At 38.3% G+C, this 23,589-nt stretch overlaps 1 protein-coding gene across 1 annotated transcript; it reads left to right on the top strand.

Annotated features, from left to right (window-relative positions):
• The first annotated feature begins 289 nt into the window (after nt 1-289).
• CHAC2 (ChaC glutathione specific gamma-glutamylcyclotransferase 2) lies at nt 290-13,402 on the top strand. The gene is made up of 2 exons (XM_053712694.1): nt 290-334; nt 7,433-13,402. Exons 1-2 carry the CDS (start codon nt 290-292, stop codon nt 7,814-7,816), a joined length of 429 nt encoding a protein of 142 aa, XP_053568669.1. The 3' UTR covers nt 7,817-13,402.
• The last annotated feature ends 10,187 nt before the right edge of the window (nt 13,403-23,589 follow it).

Genomic DNA, 23,589 nt, shown 5'->3' with positions numbered 1-23,589 from the left:
TGCCATGGGTATGTGCAACCAAAATCTCAGACCCTCTTGTTGTCGGGGCTGGTTATATTCTCGGTGCCTGACCATGCGGCAAACAATATCAGGCTGTTGCCAGGAAGGGTCACGTTCCGCTTCCCAAGCAAAGAGTCTGCAGTATTCAAAGTCTGGTGGAGAATTAAGCTTGTCAATGTGCCATGTCGAAATTAAGCATGATTCAGGTCTTACACCAGGAGCATGGGTTTCAGCACCATTCTCTCTTACACGCTCAGGGCACAGCTGGGGAGTAGATGTCTCCTGTAGCATGTCGCATAAGTTTTCCTCCAAGTTCGATAGGGCTTGCATTAAAGTATTTAGTAAGTCCTCCATTATTATATCAAAGTGGATATATTTAGAACATTAATAGTGTCTGCGCACTTATAACCTGAAACAGGAACAAAAAAGGGGGGGTAGATGAAGGTCTAGGCCGCGGTAAGGCCTCCGCTGTAAACCTCCTCTAGTTTGGTCTGCTGGGCTGGCTTGCCGTGGGAGAGAGAACAAATATAAATCTGCTTCTCTAATGTTCAAGAGTACTATAGCCCTTATAAAATTACATGTGGAATAGGCAATAAACAGCGGTTTTAATTGCACTAATATCACAGCCCAAGTTGAAAGCAGCCATCACGATCGGTAGTCGGACACGCCCCCCCCCCCCCCGTACTGATTTCATTTTATGCAATAAAGATCATATTCTGTTTTTAAAAAAAATTATCACCAGAGGAATCTGACGTGGGGAAAGTTATGCCGACTAACTCTCCCCACGTGCCAGACCCTTTGACTCCCGCCCAAGGGACTCACGCTCAAATGGCGCCAAGTACATCTAGGGATTTAGCGTTTACTTTACAAGACATGGCGGCAGTCATGGATAATACACTGTCAGCGGTATTAGCCAGACTACCTGAACTTAGAGGTTAGCGAGATAGCTCTGGGGTGAGACAAAATGCAGAGCATACTGACGCTTTAAGAACCATGTCTGATACTGCCTCACAATATGCAGAAGCTGAGGAAGGAGAGCTTCAGTCAGTGGGTGATGTTAATGACTCAGGAAAGATACCTGATTCTAATATTTCTACATTTAAATTTAAGCTTGAACACCTCCGCGTGTTACTTAGGGAGGTTTTAGCTGCTCTGAATGACTGTGATACCATTGCAGTGCCAGAGAAATTTTGTAGACTGGATAAATGCTTTGCAGTGCCGGTGTGTACTGATGTTTTTCCAATACCTAAAAGGTTTACAGAAATTATTAATAAGGAATGGGATAGACCAGGTGTGCCGTTCTCTTCCCCTCCTATTTTTAGAAAAATGTTTTCCAATAGACGCCACCACACGGGACTTATGGCAGACAGTCCCTAAGGTGGAGGGAGCAGTTTCTACTCTAGCAATGCGTACTACTATCCCTGTCGAGGACAGTTGTGCTTTTTTAGAGCCAATGGATAAAAAATTAGAAGGTTACCTTAAGAAAATATTTATTCAACAAGGTTTTATCCTACAGCCCATTGCATGCATTGCCCCTGTCACTGCTGCTGCGGCGTACTGGTTTGAGTCTCTGGAAGAGGCTTTACAGGTAGAGACTCCATTGGATGACATACTTGGCAAACTTAGAGCACTTAAGCTAGCCAATTATTTTATTTCTGATGCCATTGTTCATTTGAATAAACTAACGGCTAAGAATTCTGGTTTTGCTATACAGGCGCGCAGAGCGCTATGGCTTAAATCATGGTCAGCTGACGTGACTTTAAAATCTAAGCTACTTAACATTCCCTTCAAGGGGCAGACCCTATTCGGGCCTGGTTTGAAGGAGATTATTGCTGATATCACGGGAGGAAAAGGTTGTGCCCTTCCTCAGGACAGGTCCAAATCTAGGGCCAAACAGTCTAATTTTCGTGCCTTTCTAAACTTCAAGGCAGGTGCGGCATCAACTTCCTCTAATAATAAACAAGAGGGAACTTTTGCTCAATCAAAGACGGTCTGGAGACCAAACCAGACCTAGAAAAAAGGTAAGCAGGTCAAAAAGCCTGCTGCTGCTTCTAAGACAGCATGAAGGAACGACCCCCTATCCGGTAACGGATCTAGTAGGGGGCAGACTTTCACTCTTCGCCCAGGCGTGGGCAAGAGATGTTCAGGATCCCTGGGCGTTGGAAATTATATCCCAGGGATATCTTCTGGACTTCAAAGCTTCCCCCCAAAAGGGAGATTTCACCTTTCACAATTATCTGCAAACCAGATAAAGAGTGAGGCATTCTTACACTGTGTACGAGACCTCCTAGTTATGGGAGTGATCCATCCAGTTCCAAAGGAGGAACAGGGTTTTTACTCAAATCTTTTTGTGGTTCCCAAAAAAGAGGGAACCTTCAGACCGATTTTGGATCTAAAGATCTTAAACAAATTCCTCAAAGTTCCGTCGTTCAAGATGGAAACTATTCGTACCATCCTACCACTGATCCAGGAGGGTCAATATATGACTACAGTGGATCTAAAGGATGCTTATCTTCACATTCCGATACACAAAGATCATCATCGGTTTCTCAGGTTTGCCTTTCAAGACAGGCATTACCAGTTGTAGCTCTTCCCTTTGGATTAGCTACAGCCCCAAGAATCTTTACAAAGGTTCTAGGGTCGCTTTTGGCGGTCCTAAGGCCGCGGGGCATAGCAGTAGCCCCTTATTTAGACGACATCCTGATACAGGCGTCAAACTTCCAAATTGCCAAGTCTCATACGGACGTAGTACTGGCATTTCTGAGCTCGCATGGGTGGAAAGTGAACGAGGAAAAGTGTTCTCTATCCCCACTCACAAGAGTTTCATTTCTAGGGACTCTGATAGATTCTGTAGAAATGAAAATTTACCTTGACGGAGTCCAGGTTATCAAAGCTTCTAAATTCCTGTTGGGTTCTTCATTCCATTCCGCGCCCTTTGGTGGCTCAGTGTATGGAAGTAATCGGCTTAATGGTAGCGGCAATGGACATAGTGCCGTTTGCACGCTTACATCTCAGACCGCTGCAACTATGCAGGCTGTCAGTGGAGCGGGGATTACACAGATTTGGCCCCTCAACTGAATCTGGACCAAGAGACCAGGGATCCTCTTCCCTGGTGGCTATCTCGGGTCCATCTGTCCAAAGGTATGACCTTCGCAGGCCAGATTGGACTATTGTAACAACAAATGCCAGCCTTCTAGGTTGGGGTGCAGTCTGGAACTCCCTGAAGGCTCAGGGATCGTGGACTCAGGAGGAGTCTCTCCTTCCAATAAATATTCTGGAACTAAGAGCGATATTCAAGGCTCTTCAGGTTTGGCCTCAGTTAGCAACTCAGATTTCAGATAGTACATCAGATTTCAGTCGGTCAACATCACGACTGTAGCTTACATCAACCATCGAGGGGGAACAAGAAGTTCCCTAGAGATGTTAGAAGTTTCAAAAATAATTCACTGGGCAGAGATTCACTCTTGCCACCTATCAGCTATCCATATCCCAGGTGTAGAGCACTGGGAGGCGGATTTTCTAAGTCGTCAGACTTTTCATCCGGGAGAGTGGGAACTCCATCCGGAGGTATTTACACAACTGATTCTCCGTTGGGGCAAACCAGAACTGGATCTCATGGCGTCTCGCCAGAACGCCAAGCTTCCGTGTTACGGATCCAGGTCCAGGGATCCCAAGGCGACACTGATAGATACTCTAGCAGCGCCCTGGTCTTTCAACCTGGCTTATGTGTTTCCACCGTTTCCTCTGCTCCCTTGACTGATTGCCAAGATCAAGCAGGAGAGAGCATCGGTGATTCTGATAGCACCTGCGTGGCCACGTAGGACCTGGTATGCAGATCTGGTGGACATGTCATCCTTTCCACCATGGTCTCTGCCTCTGAGACAGGACCTTCTACTTCAGGGTCCTTTCAACCATCCAAATCTAATTTCTCTGAGGCTGACTGCCTGGAGATTGAATGCTTGATTTTATCAAGGCGTGGCTTCTCCGAGTCAGTTATTGATACCTTAATACAGGCACGAAAGCCTGTCACCAGGAAAATTTACCATAAGGTATGGCGTAGATATCTTTATTGGTGTAAATCCAAGGGTTACTCATGGAGTAAGTTCAGGATTCCTAGGATTTTATCTTTTCTCCAAGAAGGTTTGGAAAAAGGATTGTCAGCTAGTTTCTTAAAGGGACAGATTTTTGCTCTGTCTATTCTTTTGCACTAGCGTCTGGCAGATGTTCCAGACGTTCAGGCATTTTGTCAGGCTTTAGTTTGAATCAAGCCTGTGTTTAAACATGTTGCTCCACCATGGAGCTTAAACTTGGTTCTTAAGGTTCTTCAAGGAGTTCAGTTTGAACCTCTTCATTCCATAGATATCAAACTTTTATCTTGGAAATTTTTTTTTTTTTTTTTTGGTAGCTATTTCCTCGGCTCGTAGAGTCTCTGAGCTATCTGCCTTACAATGTGATTCTCCTTATCTGATTTTTCATACGGATAAGCCCCAAGGCAGAACATACAGTGATCTGAGATGTCATCGCAGAAAATGCAGTATGTCTGCAGAAAGAACAGGACACATGCAGGAACTGTTAGACTTAGTACTTTAACTTTGCAGCTCTACTCTTCAAACAGAGCTGTATTTTGGCTGCACTGTTTAAGTGTTCCAGTGCATTAAGAGAAAAGTGCTGTTTGAAGTTAACAGACAAATATGCAGTAGCACTGTAAAGCAGCAGTGCGTTGATTATTAAAGGGACAGTATACACTCATTTTCATATAACTGCATGTAATAGACACTACTATAAAGAATAAGATGCACAGATACTGATATAAAAATCCAGTATAAAACTGTTTAAAAACTTACTTAGAAGCTGTCAGTTTGGCTCTGTTGAAAAGGTAGCTGGAAAGCCCACTGCAAGTGGCAAATAAGACACTCCCCCCCTCCCCCTTCTTTTGCATATGAAAAGACCCTTTACACAAACAGGAGCAAGCTGGAGTATGTAGTCGAGCGTATTCACATAAAACTTTGGGGCTTGGTTAGGAGTCTGAAAATCAGAGCAATGTTATTTAAAAATAAGCAAAACTATACATTAATTTAAAAAAAAAACTTTATGGGCTATATAAATAGATTATCTACAAAACATTTATGCAAATAAAAAATGAGTGTATAATGTCCCTTTAACTGGCTTTTTTCAAACCCCTATCCTTTCCCAGTCTGCAAAGGTGTTTGTTCTAAATGGAAGACGTTCTTATGAGCATTGCCTCTTTTTATTACTATATTTCTATGTTAGACCAAGAGAAAAGGAAACAAATTTATTCAATTCAATTATTCAATTTAGTTTGTCTGCAGCTAATTTGCAATGCGATTTTCAACTACTGCACTATATTATCAATCGTTAAAAATTGTTTTATTCTTTAGTTAACCAACACATTGCAATTGAACTGGTGCTTTAGTGTAACTGCCTTATTTAAAATTGAATTTTATTTAAAAATAGCCTGCAGAAAAATTTTCACTAAAAAAATCTCATCGCAGAAAGTGAAAAAAAATTCTGCCTCTGGGCGGATAAGGTAGTCCTGCGTACCAAACCTGGGTTCTTACCTAAGGTGGTATCTAACAAGAATATCAATCAAGAGATTGTGGTTCCATCCTTGTGTTACACAATCTGGACGTGGTCTGTGCTTTAAAGTTTTACTTACAAGCTACTAAAGATTTTCGTCAAACATCTGCTTTGTTTGTTGTCTACTCTGGACAGAGGAGAGGTCAAAAGGCTTTGGCAACCTCTTTTTCTTTTTGGCTAAGAAGCTTAATCCGCTTAGCCTATGAGACTGCTGGACAACAGCCTCCTGAAAGGATTACAGCTCATTCCACTAGAGCTGTTGCTTCCACTTAGGCCTTTAAAAATGAGGCTTCTGTTGAACAGATTTGCAAGGCGGCGACTTGGTCTTTGCTTCATACTTTTTCAAAATTTTACAAATTTGATACTTTTTCTTCTTCGGAGGCTATATTTGGGGGAGAGGTTTTACAGGCAGTGGTTCCTGCCTTGTCCCTCCCTTCATCCGTGTACTTTAGCTTTGGTATTGGTATCCCACAAGTAATGGATGATCCGTGGACTGGATACACCTTACAAGAGAAAACACAATTTATGCTTACCTGATAAATTTATTTCTCTTGTGGTGTATCCAGTCCACGGCCCGCCCTGTCATTTTAAGGCAGGTAATTTTTAAATTTAAACTACAGTAACCACTACACCCTATGGTTCCTCCTTTCTCGGCTTGTTTTCGGTCGAATGACTGGCTATGACAGTTAGGGGAGGAGCTATATTACAGCTCTGCTGTGGGTGTCCTCTTGCAACTTCCTGTTGGGAATGAGAATATCCCACAAGTAATGGATGATCCGTGGACTGGATACACCACAAGAGAAATAAATTTATCAGGTAAGCATAAATTGTGTTTTTAGCTTAACTTTTGGTGACCAGCTCGCTCATTACTTTCAGATAAGGTTACAGGATAGGCTCTTAACGGCTCAGAAGATTTAAGAGTGATATTCTGGCAGAACATATTTCTATATATATATACTAGATATGTTTCTGACTGAATATAATAACTTATTTATTATGTAGAGTCCTGCTCTCTAACTGCCTTCAGATATAAGCCAGAAAGACTCAGGAATGATAACTAGGCTTCATATAGCTGTGTATCAAAAAATTTACGTGCACCCAATGATGCGAGCACCACAGATAGTTTAAAGATATGCTCATCTCAAGTAGGAGATAATTACATTTGTAACGTTTGCAAGTTGAGATTTGGTTATATATACTATACAAACTAGATGTATATGCCATATCTATAATTGATGTGTTTCAATAGTACTCAAAAGGTCCAAAAGTGACCTTATATTAATGTAACCCTCCTGTTATTCTTCATAATAGATGTGTTAAAGGTCCAAAAGTGGCCTCACTTGTGTTATGGAGGTGGAAAACTGAGAATAAGAATTTGATTATTTTCTTTTGTTCTATTCTACAGGTACTACTTAAATAGTTGGCTACATTATTGTATTCCACTTTATTTTGCATTTATGTACCTAAATGCTTTATATGTCATTTCATTGTTATGGAACATATTGCCTGTATATTTTTGTTATCTCACAATGGGATTCCTGTATGTTTATTTTTAATCCTTAATAAAAATAATAAAATTTTAAAAAAAATGAAATCTCATACATTTAATACTCTGCAGCTGGTAAAAAAAAAGTAAATGTAAACATATTAAAAAAAAAAAAAAAATCAGTATGTATATAAGTTTATATTTGAAAATGATAATGCAACTTGTTATTATAGCTTCATTTAGTCTGTATTAACTAATGTCTGCAGTATTTTCAGAATGTAATTGTTGCTACCATTCATATAAAGTCTCTTCGTTTTTTTTTTACACAACTTGTTTATTTCTTTACAGGGTTGTGTGTGGGGTGTTGCTTACAGATTACCAGAGGGGAAAGAGGATGAAGTAAAAGCTTATCTCGACTTCAGAGAAAAAGGTGGCTACCGGACTACAACTGTGGTCTTTTATCCAAAAGACTCTTCAATAAAACCATTTAATGTCTTGCTGTATATTGGAACATGTGATAATCCTAACTACCTCGGCCCGGCTCCATTAGAAGACATTGCAGACCAGATTTTTAAAGCGGTTGGTCCAAGTGGAAAAAACACAGAATATTTGTTTGAACTTGCAAACTCGCTGAGAAATCTTGTACCAGAAGAGGCAGATGAGCATCTTTTCTCTTTAGAAAAGCTAGTTAGGGAGCTTTTGGAAAGACACCAAAATATAAATTGCATATAATGGTCAATGATAGCTCTTTGGCTATTGCAGCAGATATTTGCAAAAAGAAAAGCAAAAACAATTTGCACAATGTATCTAGGTTTTATTTATGCTTTCTAGAGTATTATAGAAATATTTAATACCATGTTTGCAAATGAATACATGCTATTCTAAAGGCAAGCTTTATGCCTGATTTTAAAAAGGACATCAAACACCTTGTATATTTGTGTAAAAATTGCACTTTCTCTACAGTCCCTAGAGAGGGCAAAAAGTTTGTCTTGTAACCTGCCAATCCAATAGCTGGCAGCTTGATATTTTAAAGACCTAAGTTACAGATATTGCTTTTTGACCTCTATAGGGAATGTAGTACAAAGCACAGTTTTTACACAAAGAAAATATGTGTTTAATAATTATAAGTAGTTTCATAGCAATAGATAAATACTTCTGAATAAAATGTTGTATTTGAACTATAATGGGAAAAGTATTCACATACTATCCACACTGTTAGTTTGCCAAACAGTATATACATGGCAAACTAGAAGAAACATTTAGAAATGCACTTTGAAATACAAAGTGTTTATTGGGAGTTTTATAACAACCTTATTTTAAACACTGCAACCTCTAAAATGTCACAGTTCTTGATCTCCAAAGAAAGCTTATCCATTTATTTGTAAGTACACAGTGACCCAGCGTGATTGGCAGGCAAAATAGTACACAGTGTGTGTATATGGATAAATTCTGAGACTACACATATGCACAATGTGCCCATCACAGAGTTAAAAGGGCTGAAACAGCTTTTATTGAAAATGTTTGTATGGAAAAGTGCATTGAATTAAAGGGACATTAAACCCTAAATACATTTTTGAGCATAGTATTCAAGTTATCTGCCACCTCCTTCAGATACGTGCAGTGAACACTAGGTTCCATAATGACAGCACCCGTAATAAGAGGGAAGTACATGAAATTAAATGTATTTAGGGTCAGATTACGAGTAGAGCGCAATCATTTGTGCCCGAGCGATAAGGGGTTTATTGCGGGTCTTTGCACTCGTTGGGCTTACTGTTGGTAATGCGAATTGAAAGTAAACGCGATCACTTGAGCGCAATTGTGATTTATGCTAGAATGATTACAGCAACTTCAGAGTTCTGGTTAACTGTTTCGCAAAACAAAAAGTTGCACAAAACACACAAAAAATACATTACAAATTCTAGTTACAGTCCTCATAATAACACTAATACAAATTATTCTTAAAAATATTCCATACAAAAGTTATAAGGGCTCAAAGAAATGAGGTATCAGGTGTTAGAAAAAAAAAAGGTTAGGCAAAGGGCTTTATCATAGAGATACATACATATACATCTTTAAAGATATGTGTGTCTGTATGTATGTGTATATATATATATATATATATATATATATATATACATACACACACACACACACATACAGGCATGTAAAAAGAAAGTACACCCTCTTTGAATTCTATGGTTATGTATCTGGACATAACAATCTTCTGGTCCTTAGCAGGTTTTAAAATTAGGTAAATACAACCTCAGATGAACAACAAAACATGACATATTACACAGTTTCATGATTTATTTAACAAAAATAAAGCCAAAATGGAAAAGTCATGTGTGAAAAACTAAGTACATCCTTTCTTCTTCCAGAGGAATTAAGAGGCTAAGTAGCAGCCAGGTGCTGCTAATCAAATGCCGTTGATTAATTGATTATCAGCAAGTGTGACCACCTCTATAAAAGCCAAAGTTTTAGCAATTTGCTGGTCTGGAGAATTCAGGTGTGTGTTAACACAATGCTAAGGAGGCAATACATCAGCAGTGATCTTAGAGAAGCAATTGTTGCTGCCCATCAATCTGGGAAGGGTTATAAGGCCATTTCCAAACAATTCAAATTCCATCATTCTACAGTGAGAAATATTATTCACAAGTGGAAAACATCCAAGACAGTTGCCAATTTTCCCAGGAGTGAACGTCCCAGCTAGTTCACCCCAAAATCAGAACATGCAATGCTCAGGGAATTTGCATAAAAACATCTCAGACTCTACAAGTCTCAGCATGTTAAAGTTCATGAGAGTACAATTAGAAAAAGACTGAAAAAGTATGGTTTGTATGGAAGGTTTGCCAGGAGAAAGCCTTTTGTATCTAAAAAGAACATGGCGGCACGGCTTAGGTTTGGAAAGTTGCATCTGAACAAACCACATGACTTCTGGAACAATGTCCATTGGACAGACAAGACCAGAGTAGAGATGTTAAGCCATAATGCACAGCGCCACATTTGGCGGAAAACAAACACAGCATAGCAACTGTCAAGCACAGTGGTGGAGGGGTGATGATTTCAGCTTGTTTTGCACCCACAGTACCTGGGCACCTTGCAATCATTGAGTCGACCATGAACTCTTTATACCAAAGTTTTCTAGAGTCAAATGTGAGGCCATCTGTCCGACAGCTAAAGCTTAGCCAAAATTGGGTCATGCAACAGGACAATGATACCAAGCACACCAGCAAATCTACAACAGAATGGCTGAAAAAGAATCAAGGTGTTGCAATTGCCCAGTCAAAGTCCAGACCTCAACCAGATTAAAAATACTGTGGCAGGACCTTAAGAGAGCTGTGCATAAATGAATGCCCGCAAACCTTAATGAACTAAAGCAACGATGTTGTCAGGGTTTCACGTTGACTTCGCTAGTTATTTGTAGCTTTTTATATTGGCTGCCATTTTAGACTCACCTGTGTTTTCTCCTTGCCTGTAGCAGAGTGTGTAACCCTGCTCACTACACCCAGGCTCCCTCTTATGGCCAAGTTGGGCAACATCATCTGAGAGAGACAGGTTGCAGTCTCAGAATGATGATGATCCTATCACTTCCTTTTTAACTGCCTCTGTCCAGTTTGCCATTGCCTTTGTGTGGTCTCTGACTTCTCTGTAAGTGCCTGACTCTGTGTATTACTTGCCTTGTTTGATGTGCCTTCTGGTTCCTGATCCCTGGCTTGTTTCTGACTTTGCTGATCTTTGTGTTCCTGACCTTGGCTTGTCTTGACTCCCTGCTTTGGTTCCTGACCTAACTCGTCTGTCTACCCACTCTGGCTTGTCATTTGGCTTTTAATTTTTGTTATTTTTTTAAATAAAGGTGTGATTAATTTAGCATTTCACATCTCTGTCTGATTCCTGGTACCCTAACAGTTGTAAAGAAAAGTGGGCCAAAATTCCTCTACAATAATGTGAGAGACTGATAGTCATACAGAAAATGATTACTTCGTTATTGCTGCTAAAGGTGGTTCTACAAGCTGTTGAATTTATCTTGGCTTTATTTTTGTTAAATAAATCATGACGCTATGTAATATATATTGTGTTGGGTTTTTTTTATCCGAGGTTGTATTTACCTAATTTTAAGACCTGCTAAAGTACCAGATGATTATGTCCTGATATGTAGAATCATATAATTCAAACAGGGTGTACTTTTATTTTTCACATGACTGAGATGCCATTGCAGAAAATGCAGCATGTCTGCAGAAAGAACAGGACACATGCAGGAACCGTTACAGCTTTATCTTTGCAGTGCTGCTCCACATCAGGCTGTTCTCTTCAAACAGAGCTTTGCTCTGGCTGCACTGTGTAAGTTCCACAGGAAAGTGCATATGCAGTAGTGACTGGCTCTCAGATTTTTTTCAAACCCGCCCCCTAACCTTTCCCAATCTGCAAAGCTGTTTTTTTGTGAATGTAAGACATTCTTATGAGCAATGCACCTTTTTTTATTACATTTCTATGTTAGACCAAGAGAAAAGGAAACAAATTTATTCAAGTGACATTTTACAATTTCTTTTTTTTTTTTTTTTTTTTATGCAGCTAATTTGCAATCCGATTTTCAGCTGCTGCAATATATTATAAAACTTTTAAAATTGCTTTATTCTCCATTTAATCAACACATTGCAACTGAACTGGTGCTTTAGTGTAACCGCCTAATTTAACCTGCAGAAAAAGTTTCACCAAAAAAAAAAAAATACATTTCATTGCAGAAAAGGAAAAAAAGTTCTGCCTCTGGGCCTATATATAATCATGTGTGTGTATGTGTATATATATATATAATATATTGTACCAAACAACATCAGATATATGTAGAAATATTTATTTATAAATAAATAAATAGAACATATTCTTGTATGTGAAGAACATTGGAATGTGAAATATTCATATTTTTATGTCGGGTTAGCACACATGAGAATATGCAGTCGGGTTTTTTGTTTGTCACGTTTTTGTTTTTCCCCCATTAACTTCTATGGGGGAATATGTGAACGCTCACGCAATATCGGCAATTTGCGCTCGTCGGGTTAATGAGTGAGCAAAAACAATTTACTTTCAACTCATAATACGAGCACATCCCGACGTGAGCAAAAAACCTAGCGCAGTTAAAAAATCAAGCAGAAGCGTTTGTTACTGCTCCACTTGTAATCTGACCCATAGTGTTTAATGAAATTAATAACCTATGTAAGACCGTTTTCAGACTCATGGGGTCAAAAGTATAGCCTTCCAAGTGAAATGCATTGCCTATCTCTGACTTACTATACTTTTGCTGCTCATGTAAACTTACTAGACGTAAATAAAATTGAGTTATGTTGCTTGACTTGGTATGATAAAATGATATTTAAAATTATATATTTTTCCCTAATTAAAAAAAAATTAAGTTAATTTATTTGAAGGGCTAAATTTCTCATACTGCTATTTCAAATGGATATTATTTCATCAAAGTATGATGTGTGTAATACGTATACTCACGAATCCCACTTATCTCATTACTTACTGCCACCATCTTCTGCAGTAACTTCTTCCCACGCCACTTAAAACTGAATTCTTTGGAAAAACCCATCTATAACATACTACTCCAAAAGCAAACTGTTTTACATGCTTGTACCTCTTAAAGGGACATGAAACCTAAAAAAAATGCTGTCATGCGTCAGACAATATTGTTTTAAACAACTTTCCAATTTACTTCTATTATCTCTTTTGCTTCATTCTTTTGATATCCTTTGTTGAAGAAATAGCAATGCACATGGGTGAGCCAATAACACAAGGCATCTATGTGCAGCCACCAATCGGCAGCTACTGAGCATATTTAGCTATGATTTTCGATATCGAGATAATGAAGCAAATTAGATAATAGAAGTAAATTCGCAAAGTTGTTTAAAATTGCATGCTCTGTCTGAATCAGGAAAGAAAAAATGTTGGTTTCATGTCCCTTTAACTGATGATTCTCTTCATCCTGTGGTCACCATTTGTACACAAGCATCAGAACTGCAGGATTTGTTGGCACCTTTTAAAGGGATATTTGACTGAAAATGTAATTTTCTGAAAATGTATAATTAATGACAATATAACAAAATTGTAATATACAGTCGTTATTTTGCTTGCTTTTATTGTAAAATACCTATAAAAAATATTCTTGTTCTACATCTTTCCATCTGGAGCTCAAATTCTGTACTTAAAGGGATGTTAGTTTTTTTTTTTCTAAACTAAAAGCAGGAATTTGAGAACAAATTAACTCTGTTTGGTAAAATTGATATTCCTGTACTGAGGCAAATAAACGGAAAAACTGTTTGACCATTGTCCACCAATATAGCAATTGGATGCTTGCTTTGCAGCCTGTGTGCCCATCAGTCCCTAAAAGGACAGTGAAGTCATAATTAGATAATTATGATTTAGACCGAGCATACCACTTTAAACAACTTAACAATTAACTTCTATATTTAATTTGCTTCCTTTTCTTGTTATCCTTTGCTAAAAGGTGTATCTAGGAAAGTTCAGGTGCAGCAAAGAACCTCGGTTCTAGCTGCTGATTGGTGGCTGCATATATATACCGATTGTCATTAGTTAACCCATGTGTTCAGTTAGAAACCAGTAGTGCATTGCTGCTTCTTCAACAAATGATACCAAGAGAATGAAGCAAATTTGATAATAAAAGTAAACTGGAAAATTGTTTAAAATTCTATGTTCTACCTAAATCATGAAAGAAAATGTTTTAGTTTTATGTCCCTTTAAGGTCGATACACTTTCTGTTAGCTTAAAAAACAAACTTTAATTTGTATGTATATGTGTGTGTGTGTGTATAGTGTGTGTGTGTATGTATATATATATATATATATATATATATATATATATATGTGTGTGTGTGTAATAAAAGAACCTCTTAATCTAATACTAAACTACCAATAGCTTTTGTAGGGCATTGCCCTAACTTAAAGTGAATGTAAATTTTGATGCTAAAGTGCCCGGTTTTTAAAACTTTGATTAAAAACAGGGTCACTTTAATTCATCAAAATTTACATTTCACTCCTGTTGTGTAAAAAAACTTACCTTTTAAACTTCACAGCAGCTCCAGCTTCTTTCAGTCTCACAAGCCATTTCTGGTGTCAGAAATGATTGATAGGTCATCCTCCAATCACAGCTTCCCCCCCGGGGGATTCAGTGTCTGATTCACTGCTGTGATTGGAGGAAGCCAGATGCCTCATTTTAGACCCAGGAAGAGGCTTTGAAATGGGTGGAGGTAGCTGGAGCTGCTGTGAAGATTAAAAGGTAAGTTTTTTTTCACAACAGGAGTGAAATGAAAATTTTGATGAATTAAAGTGCCCTTGTTTTTAATCGAAGTTTTAAAAACCGGGCACTTTAGCATAAACATTTACATTCACTTTAAACAGCTCTTTCACCTAAAAAAAAATTACCAGTTACCCCCTAACAGTAAAATCCCCCTACCTGACCAACCCCCCAAAATAAAAAAACTAACTCTATAAAAATCTAAGCTACCCATTGCCTTTAAAGGGGCATTTGTATTGGCATTGCCCTTAAAAACACATTCAGCTCTTTTACTGCCCATTAAAATAAAAAAAATCCCTAATCCAAAAAAACAAACAAAAAAAACAACTAAGTCTTACCACAAAATAGGTACTCACAGTTCCTGAAGTCCGGCGGTAAAGGTCTTCCAGGCGGCTCCATTATCTAATATCTTTATCCGAAGCGAAGGCGGTGCGGAGTGGTCTACCGCGGTGTTAAGGCTCCTCTTCATCCAATCTTTGTTGTACACTAAAAATGTAATAGAAAGTACCACATTTAAAGGGACACTGAACCCAAGTTTTTTTCTTTCGTGATTCAGATACAGCATGCAATTTTAAGCATCTTTCTAATTTTATTCCTGTTATGAAATTTTCTTCATTCTCTTTGTATATTTATTTGAAAAGCAAGAATGTAAGTTTAGATGCCAGACCATTTTTGGTGAACAACCTGGGTTCTTCTTGCTGATTGGTGGATAAATTCACCCAACAATAAACAAGTGCTGTCCAGAGATCTGAACCAAAAAAAAGCTTAGATGACTTTTTCAAATAAAGATAGCTAGAGAACAAAGAAAAATTGATAATTGGAGTAAATTAGAAAGTTGCTTAAAATTGTATGCTCTATCTGAATCACGAAAGAAAAAAATTGTGTTCAGTGTCCCTTTAAATTAGCATACCTTGCATTCCTATAGGCTGAAATTTTGAAATGAACCAATAGGATTAGAGCTACTGAAATCCTATTGGCTGTTCAAATTAGCCAATAAGATTTCAGTAGCTCTCCTATTGGCTGATTTCAAAATTTCAGCCAATAGGAATGGAGGGACCCCAATATAAATGGGGTACCTTGCATTCAATCTTCAGAGTGCGGGGGACGATCGCATGAAGAGGAGCCTCCACACCGCTAAGGATCCGCGCATCGGGGAAGCCAGCTCCGCGTTGCCTTTGCTCTGTATGAAGATAGAACATGATGGATCTGCCTGGAAGAAGACCTCCGCCGGACTTCAGGAACGGTGACTACCTATTTGGGGCTTAGTCTTAGGCTTTTTTTTGGGGGGGTGGCTTTTTTTTTTTTTTATTACGTTTTTCGGCCTGTAAAAAAACTGATTGCCCTTTTAAGGGCAGGGAAAGTGCTTAATGCTATTTTAAGGGCAATACTCATACAAAAATGGCTCTATAGGGGCAATGGGTAGTTTTAGTTGTTTTTTTTTTTAGTGCTAGTAATTTTCAGACTAATATTTTTTGTAATTTTAGATACATTTTTGTAAATTTATGTTAGGATTTTTTATTTGAATTGTAACTTATTTCTTTTTTTATTTTATGTAATTGGGGTTAATTTAGGGGGTGTTAGGTTAGGTAATTAGTTATTTGCGTTGTGGGTGGTTGGCGGTTTAGGGGTTAATAGGGTCATTAGGTTTAAATGCGATGTGGGGGGTTGGCGGGTTTAGGGGTTAATAGGGTAATTAGGTGTATTGCTATGTGGGGGGTTGACGGTTTAGGGGTTAATAGGGTAATTAAGTTTATTGCGATGTGGGGGGTTGGCGGTTTAGGGGTTAATACTTTGTGCAGGCGGTTAGTTTTTTTCATTTTTTTTTTTTTTAGTTAGGTTTCTTTATTATTTCATGCAGGCGGTTACGTGCTTTTCATGAGGGCGGTTGCAGTGGATTCTTTCACCACCCTGCCATTTTCAGAATCCATCTGGATTCTTTTTGAGGATGCGTGCGCAACTGATGACGGCAACGGACGCATTACAAACGTGATGATAGATAGATAGATAGATAGATAGATAGATAGATATATCATGACCTTTCATATGGATGATAGTAGCTTGAGTTTAGTTTTTTTGTAAGTATACTGCGCTATCTCTGAACCAGCTAAATACTACAGTGCTCTGCCTCATCCGCTCCCGCCCAGCTTGTCTGGGTGGGTCATATCACACTTCCTTTTCCCCTTCCTTCGGCTCGAATTCCATATTTCCAGAGGCAGGGGGTGAGCCTTTAGGATAGTTTACTGATATATACACAGGTCTTTTTTAGGCTGGGCCCGCACATTGGATTGGTAGGGGTTTTTCCTTTCCCTCCTTTTCTTGTTTAGAAATGATTGTTTGGCAATAAATGTCATGCTGGGATGCTATTTGTTTGCACTGTATAAACTCTGTTCTCAAGCGAGATAGAGGGAAGAATTGTAGAGAGTGTAACCTTGATGGAATTCTTTGTAATTGGAAAATTCAATAAACTTTTTTCAATTAAATACTACACAGTGATTACAGCAGTGCACAAAGCCATTTTATCCAGCCCTAACTGACCACAGTAAATTAAGATAAACATACTCTGGGTTTTCAAGTGACTTGTTCCTGGACTGCTCTTGATTTGAAAACCTTTGCACTTTGCTTAAAAAACATTTATTTTGTACTTCAGTGCTTAAAGGGACAGTCTACACCAGAATTTTTATTGTTTTAAAAGATAGATAATCCCTTTATTACCCATTCCCCAGTTTTGCATAACCAACCCAGTTATATTAATATACTTTTAACCTCTGTGATTATCTTGTATCTAAGCCTCTGCAAACTGTTCCTTTATTTCAGTTCTTTTGACAGACTTGCAGTTTAGCCAATCAGTGCTTGCTCCCAGATAACTTCACGTGCACGAGCACAGTGTTATCTATATGAAATACATGAACTAACACCCTCTAGTGGTGAAAAACTGTTAAAAGGCATTCTGAAAAGAGGTGGCCTTCAAGGTCTAAGAAATTAATTAATTAAAAAAGAATACCAAGAGAACAAAGCAAAATTGGTGATAAAAGTAAATTGGAAAATTGTTTAAAATCACATGCTCTATCTGAATCATGAAAGTTTTTTTTTTACCTAGACTGTCCCTTTAAATGTCATTATAGTGTAAAAACTGCAAGTTCTTATTTGTTGCAACATTTCATTTTAGCACTAGCAGCAGTCGTGAAGCTGTGTTATGTGACTAGCTGGGTCATTGGCTGTTTCAGCTCGGGACCAGCAGTTGAGCTTCCTAGCTGTATTTTAACCCCTTTGCTGGGGTTAAACAGGCAGACTGGAGGATGTATAGTGCTAAAATGACATGTTCTAACAAATTAGGGAATGCACTATAATGACCCATTACTTGCTGATATTTATATACATATTACTAGTTGACTTATGTCCCTTTAAGTACGGTATAAGGCACGTGTGGATTTTTATTTTATTTTGTACTCTTCTTTTAGAATTCCATTGTGTGTTTAGTTCACTTTCAATAATAAATTAACAATAAAAACTATTACCCATTGTAAGCTAGTTCAAAAATATGGTTAAGATGTCTTATTTTATGGTTATTAAAGTGGAGAGAGACAGGACAGGTATAGAAGCAAAAGAATGTGATCTATCACAAAACGTCATTTAATGGAAGCAAAGAGGCTTTGACATAAGGTACATTTTCTACAAACCATGCATGTAACACAAAAAAAAAATTCAGAATTCAGATACAACATACAATTTTACAGTTTACTTCTATAATCAAATTTGCTTTATTCTCTTGGTATCCTATGTTGAAGGAACAGCTACACACTACTGGGAGCTAGCTGAGTACATCATGTGAGCCAATGACGAGGCATATATGTGCAGCCACCAATCAGCAGCTAGTTTCCAGTACTGTAGTCCTGCTCTGAAACCAACGTAGGTATCCATTTCAAAAAAAGGATACCAATAGAATGAAGCAAATTGCTAAGTTGTTTAAAATTGCATGCTTCCAACCATAAAAGAAAAACTTTGGGTTTCATACCCCTTTAAGTTAATTTATTTTTTGTAATGAGTATATGAAATGCATTATTCATTTTGTAATGAGTATTAGTTATGAAGCTGTCTATTTCATCTACAAAAAGACTGAGTCCTATTGCCATATTTAGAAGTTCCTATTTATAATTATTTCCCTAGTGAACACCACCAAAAAAGTTTTTTTTTTTTTTTTTTTTCCTGGTCTTCCAATGTTCAGGACTTACATATACTTTTTTTTTTTTTTTTTTTATGTGGTGATTATTGTTTCCAACATTTGGTAAAATGTTACCTCAGCTTATATATTTAGTATGTACAGTATTTAGACCCTGTTTCTATCTGTTTCCATAGTGTGTAAATAGAATATTATTTTTTATGTTTACATTTTTGTCTATAGAGTTCTGAAATGCAACTAATTAATAACTTTGTATGTAAAGCTGTAATGCACAACTGGATCAATACCTCTACAACTATTATCAGTCAATAACTGAAACAATACATGTTCTTAAATATTTTTAAAATATTTTAGGATAATAAAACTTATTTATCAAAGACAAATCTGTGAGTAACAATTTACTTGTGTTTTGTTATAATAATGCTATAAGGTAAATCACAAAGAAATTCTTATGCTTTAGTATATTCAGATATAGAGTGCCCACCGCTAATATTGCAACCCTTGGTAATTATGAGCAAAGAAGGCTGTGACATTATTAACCTTTCGATCTTTTGTTAAAAAAATACACAAAAATACTCTACTCTCATGGATATCGAACAATTGCAAACACAACACTGGTTTAAAAAAAAAATATATTTGTTAAAGGGACACTAAACCTAAAAAATTTTCTTTCGTGATTCAGATAGAGCGTGCAATTTTATGCAACTTTCTAATTTACTCTTATTATCAATTTTCTTCGTTCACTTGCTATCTTTATTTGAAAAAGAAGGCATCTAAGCTTCTTTTTTGGTTTAGCACTCTAGACAGCACTTTTTTATTGGTGGATCAGTTTATCCACCAATCAGCAAGAATAACCCAGGTTATTCACCAAAAATGGGCCGGCATCTAAACTTACATTCTTGCATTTTAAATAAAGATAGCAAGAGAATGAAGAAAATGTGATAATAGGAGTAAATTAGAAAGTTGCTTAAAATTGCATGCTCTATCTGAATCACGAAAGAAATTTTTTGGGTTCAGTGTCCCTTTAAATATGTGTGGCACAATTATTGGTACCCTTTTAGTCAGTATTTCTCTTGTAAAGGTGTATCCAGTCCACGGGTTCATCCATTACTTGTGGGATATTCTTCCCAACAGGAAGTTGCAAGAGGACACCCACAGCAGAGCTGTCTATAAAACTCCTCCCCCAACTGCCACCCCCAGTCATTCTCTTGCAACTCTCGACAAGAAAGGAAGTATCAAGAGATATGTGGTGATAGTGTCGTTTTTACCTTCAATCAAGAGTTTGTTATTTTTAAACGGTACCGGCGTTGTACTGTTTTACTCTCAGGCAGAAATTGGAAGAAGAATCTGCCTGGAGGTTGATGATCTTAGCAGTTTGTAACTATGGTCCATTGCTGTTCTCACACATAACTGAAGAGTATGAAAAGAAAACTTCAGTTGGGGGGACGGTTTGCAGATCACCTGCTTTGAGGTATGTTCAGTATATTTTTTTCTAGAGAGATGATAAGGTCTAGAAAATGCTGACAGTGCCTGGTATATTTGAGGTAAGCCTGATACAGTGATTTAACAACGACTGGGATCATGCTTACAAGATAAGGGTAATATTCATGTTAACTCTCATATTACTTAGAGAAAAAACGTTTTTTTCTGTAAGTTATGTAAACGTTTTTACACTGAGGGTGATAAATATTTATTTGGGGCCTAGTTTTCCACATGGCTTGTTAGATTACTCCTAGGAGTACTTTTTTAAGGCCCTCTGACATTGAGTGCATGGTGGGAGGGGCCTATTTTCGCGCACTTTATGTGCAGTTGATATTCAGACTGAGAAATCCAGCTTCCCTAAAGAAGTCCTCTGGCATCTAGGAATACTATAGAGGGTTAAATCATGTTTAAGGGCTGGTAGGAGCCACAGCAGAGCTGTGGCAGTGTGTTTGACTGTTTTTTAATGGTTTTACCATTTTTCTAATCCGGTTTAGGGCCTAAGGGGTTAATCATCCATTTGCAAGTGGGTGCAATGCTGCTTTAGTCTCTTATACACACTGTAAAAATTTCGTAGAGTTTACTACTTTTTTTTTTTTTTAAATATATTTTATTGAACAACTCAAAACATTGTGTACAACATGTAAGATTTCACATATATGTTTTCCTTTCTTTTCTTATTTTTCCAAGTTTTCAGTGTTGTCCCAGGCAACTTGTGCCATGTTTGAGGATACTGCTAAGTTTCGCAGCACCTTTATAGAGTCTGAGTCCATGTAGGCCCTTCAGCCAAACAAACATAAACAGAGATGCGTAACAATGATTGCTTATAACCAAACATACATTAAATCTCATGCAAGAGATAATACCTTATGTAATTTCGAGGTAATCTCGTTAGAGCTAAAAGAGTCATAGGCTCATCTACAACAAAAAAAAATTTTTTTTACAGGTAATTGGTTATACATAGTTTGTGGTCCCTCACTTCCCATATTTGTTATTGCAGACTTCGCGCCTTTCTGTCTTGCCCCTACCCAGCCAGGGGGTGTATTTGGTATGTCAGTGGTCACGTCTTTTACCCTGAGGTGTAGTGTTTCTACGTGGACTGATGTCAGTGGTCAGTGTTGTTCTGCTCCCACTGCTGTAGCATTTGGTCATGTATGTCTGCTGTGCCCTTCTGTATGTGGGGGTACCTCTCTAACTGTAGCAGGGTGTCCACTTGTCTCCTCCATTCCTCTATGGATGGTATCGTCTGTGTTTTCCAGTATTTTGGGATAAGCATTTTGGCACTAATCAACATAACCATGAGTAATGCTTTGCTCTGTTTGGTCTCTAGTTTAGGTAGTAACAGGAATAGGATCATTTTGGGGCTGTTTTGTAATGGTTTGCCTATTATGTGTGTTATGTGGAGGAAGACATCCACCCAATACTGGTCAAGTTTGGGGCAGAACCACCAAATGTGTGCTGGTGTACCCTCTTCCCCGCAGTCTCTCCAGCACCTTCCCGAAGCTGTCTTGTAAATGCAGTGTAACCTACTAGGTGTGAGGTACCATCTTGATAAAAACTTATAGCTTGCCTCCTGTACTCGTACTGAAACTGAGGCTTTTTTGGTGATTTGGAACGCAGTGTGCCACTCTGTATTTTCTATCTCCATTTGTAGTTCTTTTTCCCACGCCCTTACATATGTGGGGAGTGTATTGGTATCCTCCATTATTATTAATTTATATGTCAGTGAGATAGCATGGGCCGAGGGGGTGTCTTGTGTGCATAAGTTTTCAAAGGCCGTTTTCTGTCTCGTAAATGAACCCTTAGAACGGTGCATTGCGAGGAAGTGGTTAATCTGTGAGTGTTCTAACCAATTCATATGCGCCCCCAACACTGTCTCTTGAATGTCTGCTAGTGGTGCAAGTTTGTCCCTTTCTAAGAGGGATGAGAGTGTCATATCACTGAAGGAAGACCCTGAGTCTACATCCCTTGGTTTGCAGTTCCAAGGCATTTCAGGGTTCTGATACATCGGGGTTAATGGTGTGTGATTGGAAGAAATATTTGTGGAGGTGCGTTGGATTTTCTCCCAGTGCGTGTAGAAGTCTATTAGTAATGGGTATGTGGAGGTGGCTTTGGATCTGTGTTTCTCTGAAACCCAGGCCTGGAGGCCTGCATTTCTTGTGGCAAGGATGTCGCAGTCTAGCTGCACCCACTTCTTGTTGGGGTCATTATAGCACCAGTCTAGTAATCTCTGTAATATGGTAGCTTGTTTATAAGTATAAATGTTGGGGACTCCGAGGCCCCCCTGTCTCTGGGGAGATATAGAGTTCTCTTTGCTATCCTTGGCCTAATGTTTCCCCAGATGTAGTGTTCCAGAATGCTTTGTAGTTTATGTAGGTAATTTGTTGGCAATGGGATTGGGGTGGTCTGGAGTAAGTATAATATCCTTGGGAATACGTTCATTTTGACAACGTTAATTCTCCCTACTCAAGAAATTGTCTTATTTTTCCAACTAGATAGTTCTGACACCAGAGTGTGCTCTAGTGCTTTGTAGTTGGCTTGAAATAGTACCTGTGGGTCTGGTGATAAGTGTATGCCTAAATACCTCATTTTAATCTGTTGTGTGCGAAGTGGACAGTCTTGAAGTATCTCTGATAAAGTATCGGGGTCATATGTAATATTTAGCAGCTCGGATTTAGTTGTGTTAAGATGAAAATTTGATACCCGCCCATATTCCCCGAACACCTCTAATACCCTGGGCATAGAGGATTCAGTTTTAGTTAAAGTGAGTAGGACATCATCTGCGTAAAGCGCAAGCTTGTGTTCGCTCAAGCTTACAGGGATCCCTGATATCAGTGTGTCCTCTCTTATTTTCTGGGCCAGCACCTCTATAGTTATAGCGAAGAGGATCGGCGAGAGGGGGCAGCCCTGTCTCGTGCCATTATGAATGTAAAATTTATCAGATAGTAGTCCATTTACCTTGACCCGTGCTGTTGGGCACCTATATAGTGTGAAGATTTGGGAGATAGTGGAATCGCTGAATTTCATTTTGTGCAGAACTGCTTTTAGAAAAGGCCAATGTACCCTGTCAAAGGCTTTCTCTGCGTCTGTCGACACAAAGATTGACGGGATTTTGTTTTGCTGGACATAGCTCATTAGTTGCAGTGACTTTAATGTGTTTTCCCTCGCCTCCCTCCGAGGGACAAAACCCACCTGATCCGGGTGGATCAGTACGGGTAGATATTTATTAATTCTAGTGGCCAGGATCTTAGCAAATATTTTAATGTCGCAGTTCAAAAGAGAAATGGGACGAAAATTTTCTGGTTTATTTGGGCTTTTGCCTGGCTTAGGTAAAACTGTGATGTAGGCCTCTAGCATGCTGTCTGGAAAACTCCCCTCCTTTAATAATGAATTAAATAGGGATATTAATGGTGTAGACAGGTGGTGGATAAAGGTTTCATAGTATTTAATCCCCAAACCGTCAGGTCCTGGGCTCTTGCCGTTTGGCATGGATTTAATGGCAGTTGCAATTTCATCTTTTGTGATTGGTAAATCTAAAGCT

Source organism: Bombina bombina, chromosome 4, assembly GCF_027579735.1.
Source record: "Bombina bombina isolate aBomBom1 chromosome 4, aBomBom1.pri, whole genome shotgun sequence".
Lineage (NCBI taxonomy): Eukaryota > Metazoa > Chordata > Amphibia > Anura > Bombinatoridae > Bombina > Bombina bombina.
The sequence above is the reverse complement of the archived record's forward strand: the minus strand, read 5'-3'. Positions and strand labels throughout refer to the sequence as shown.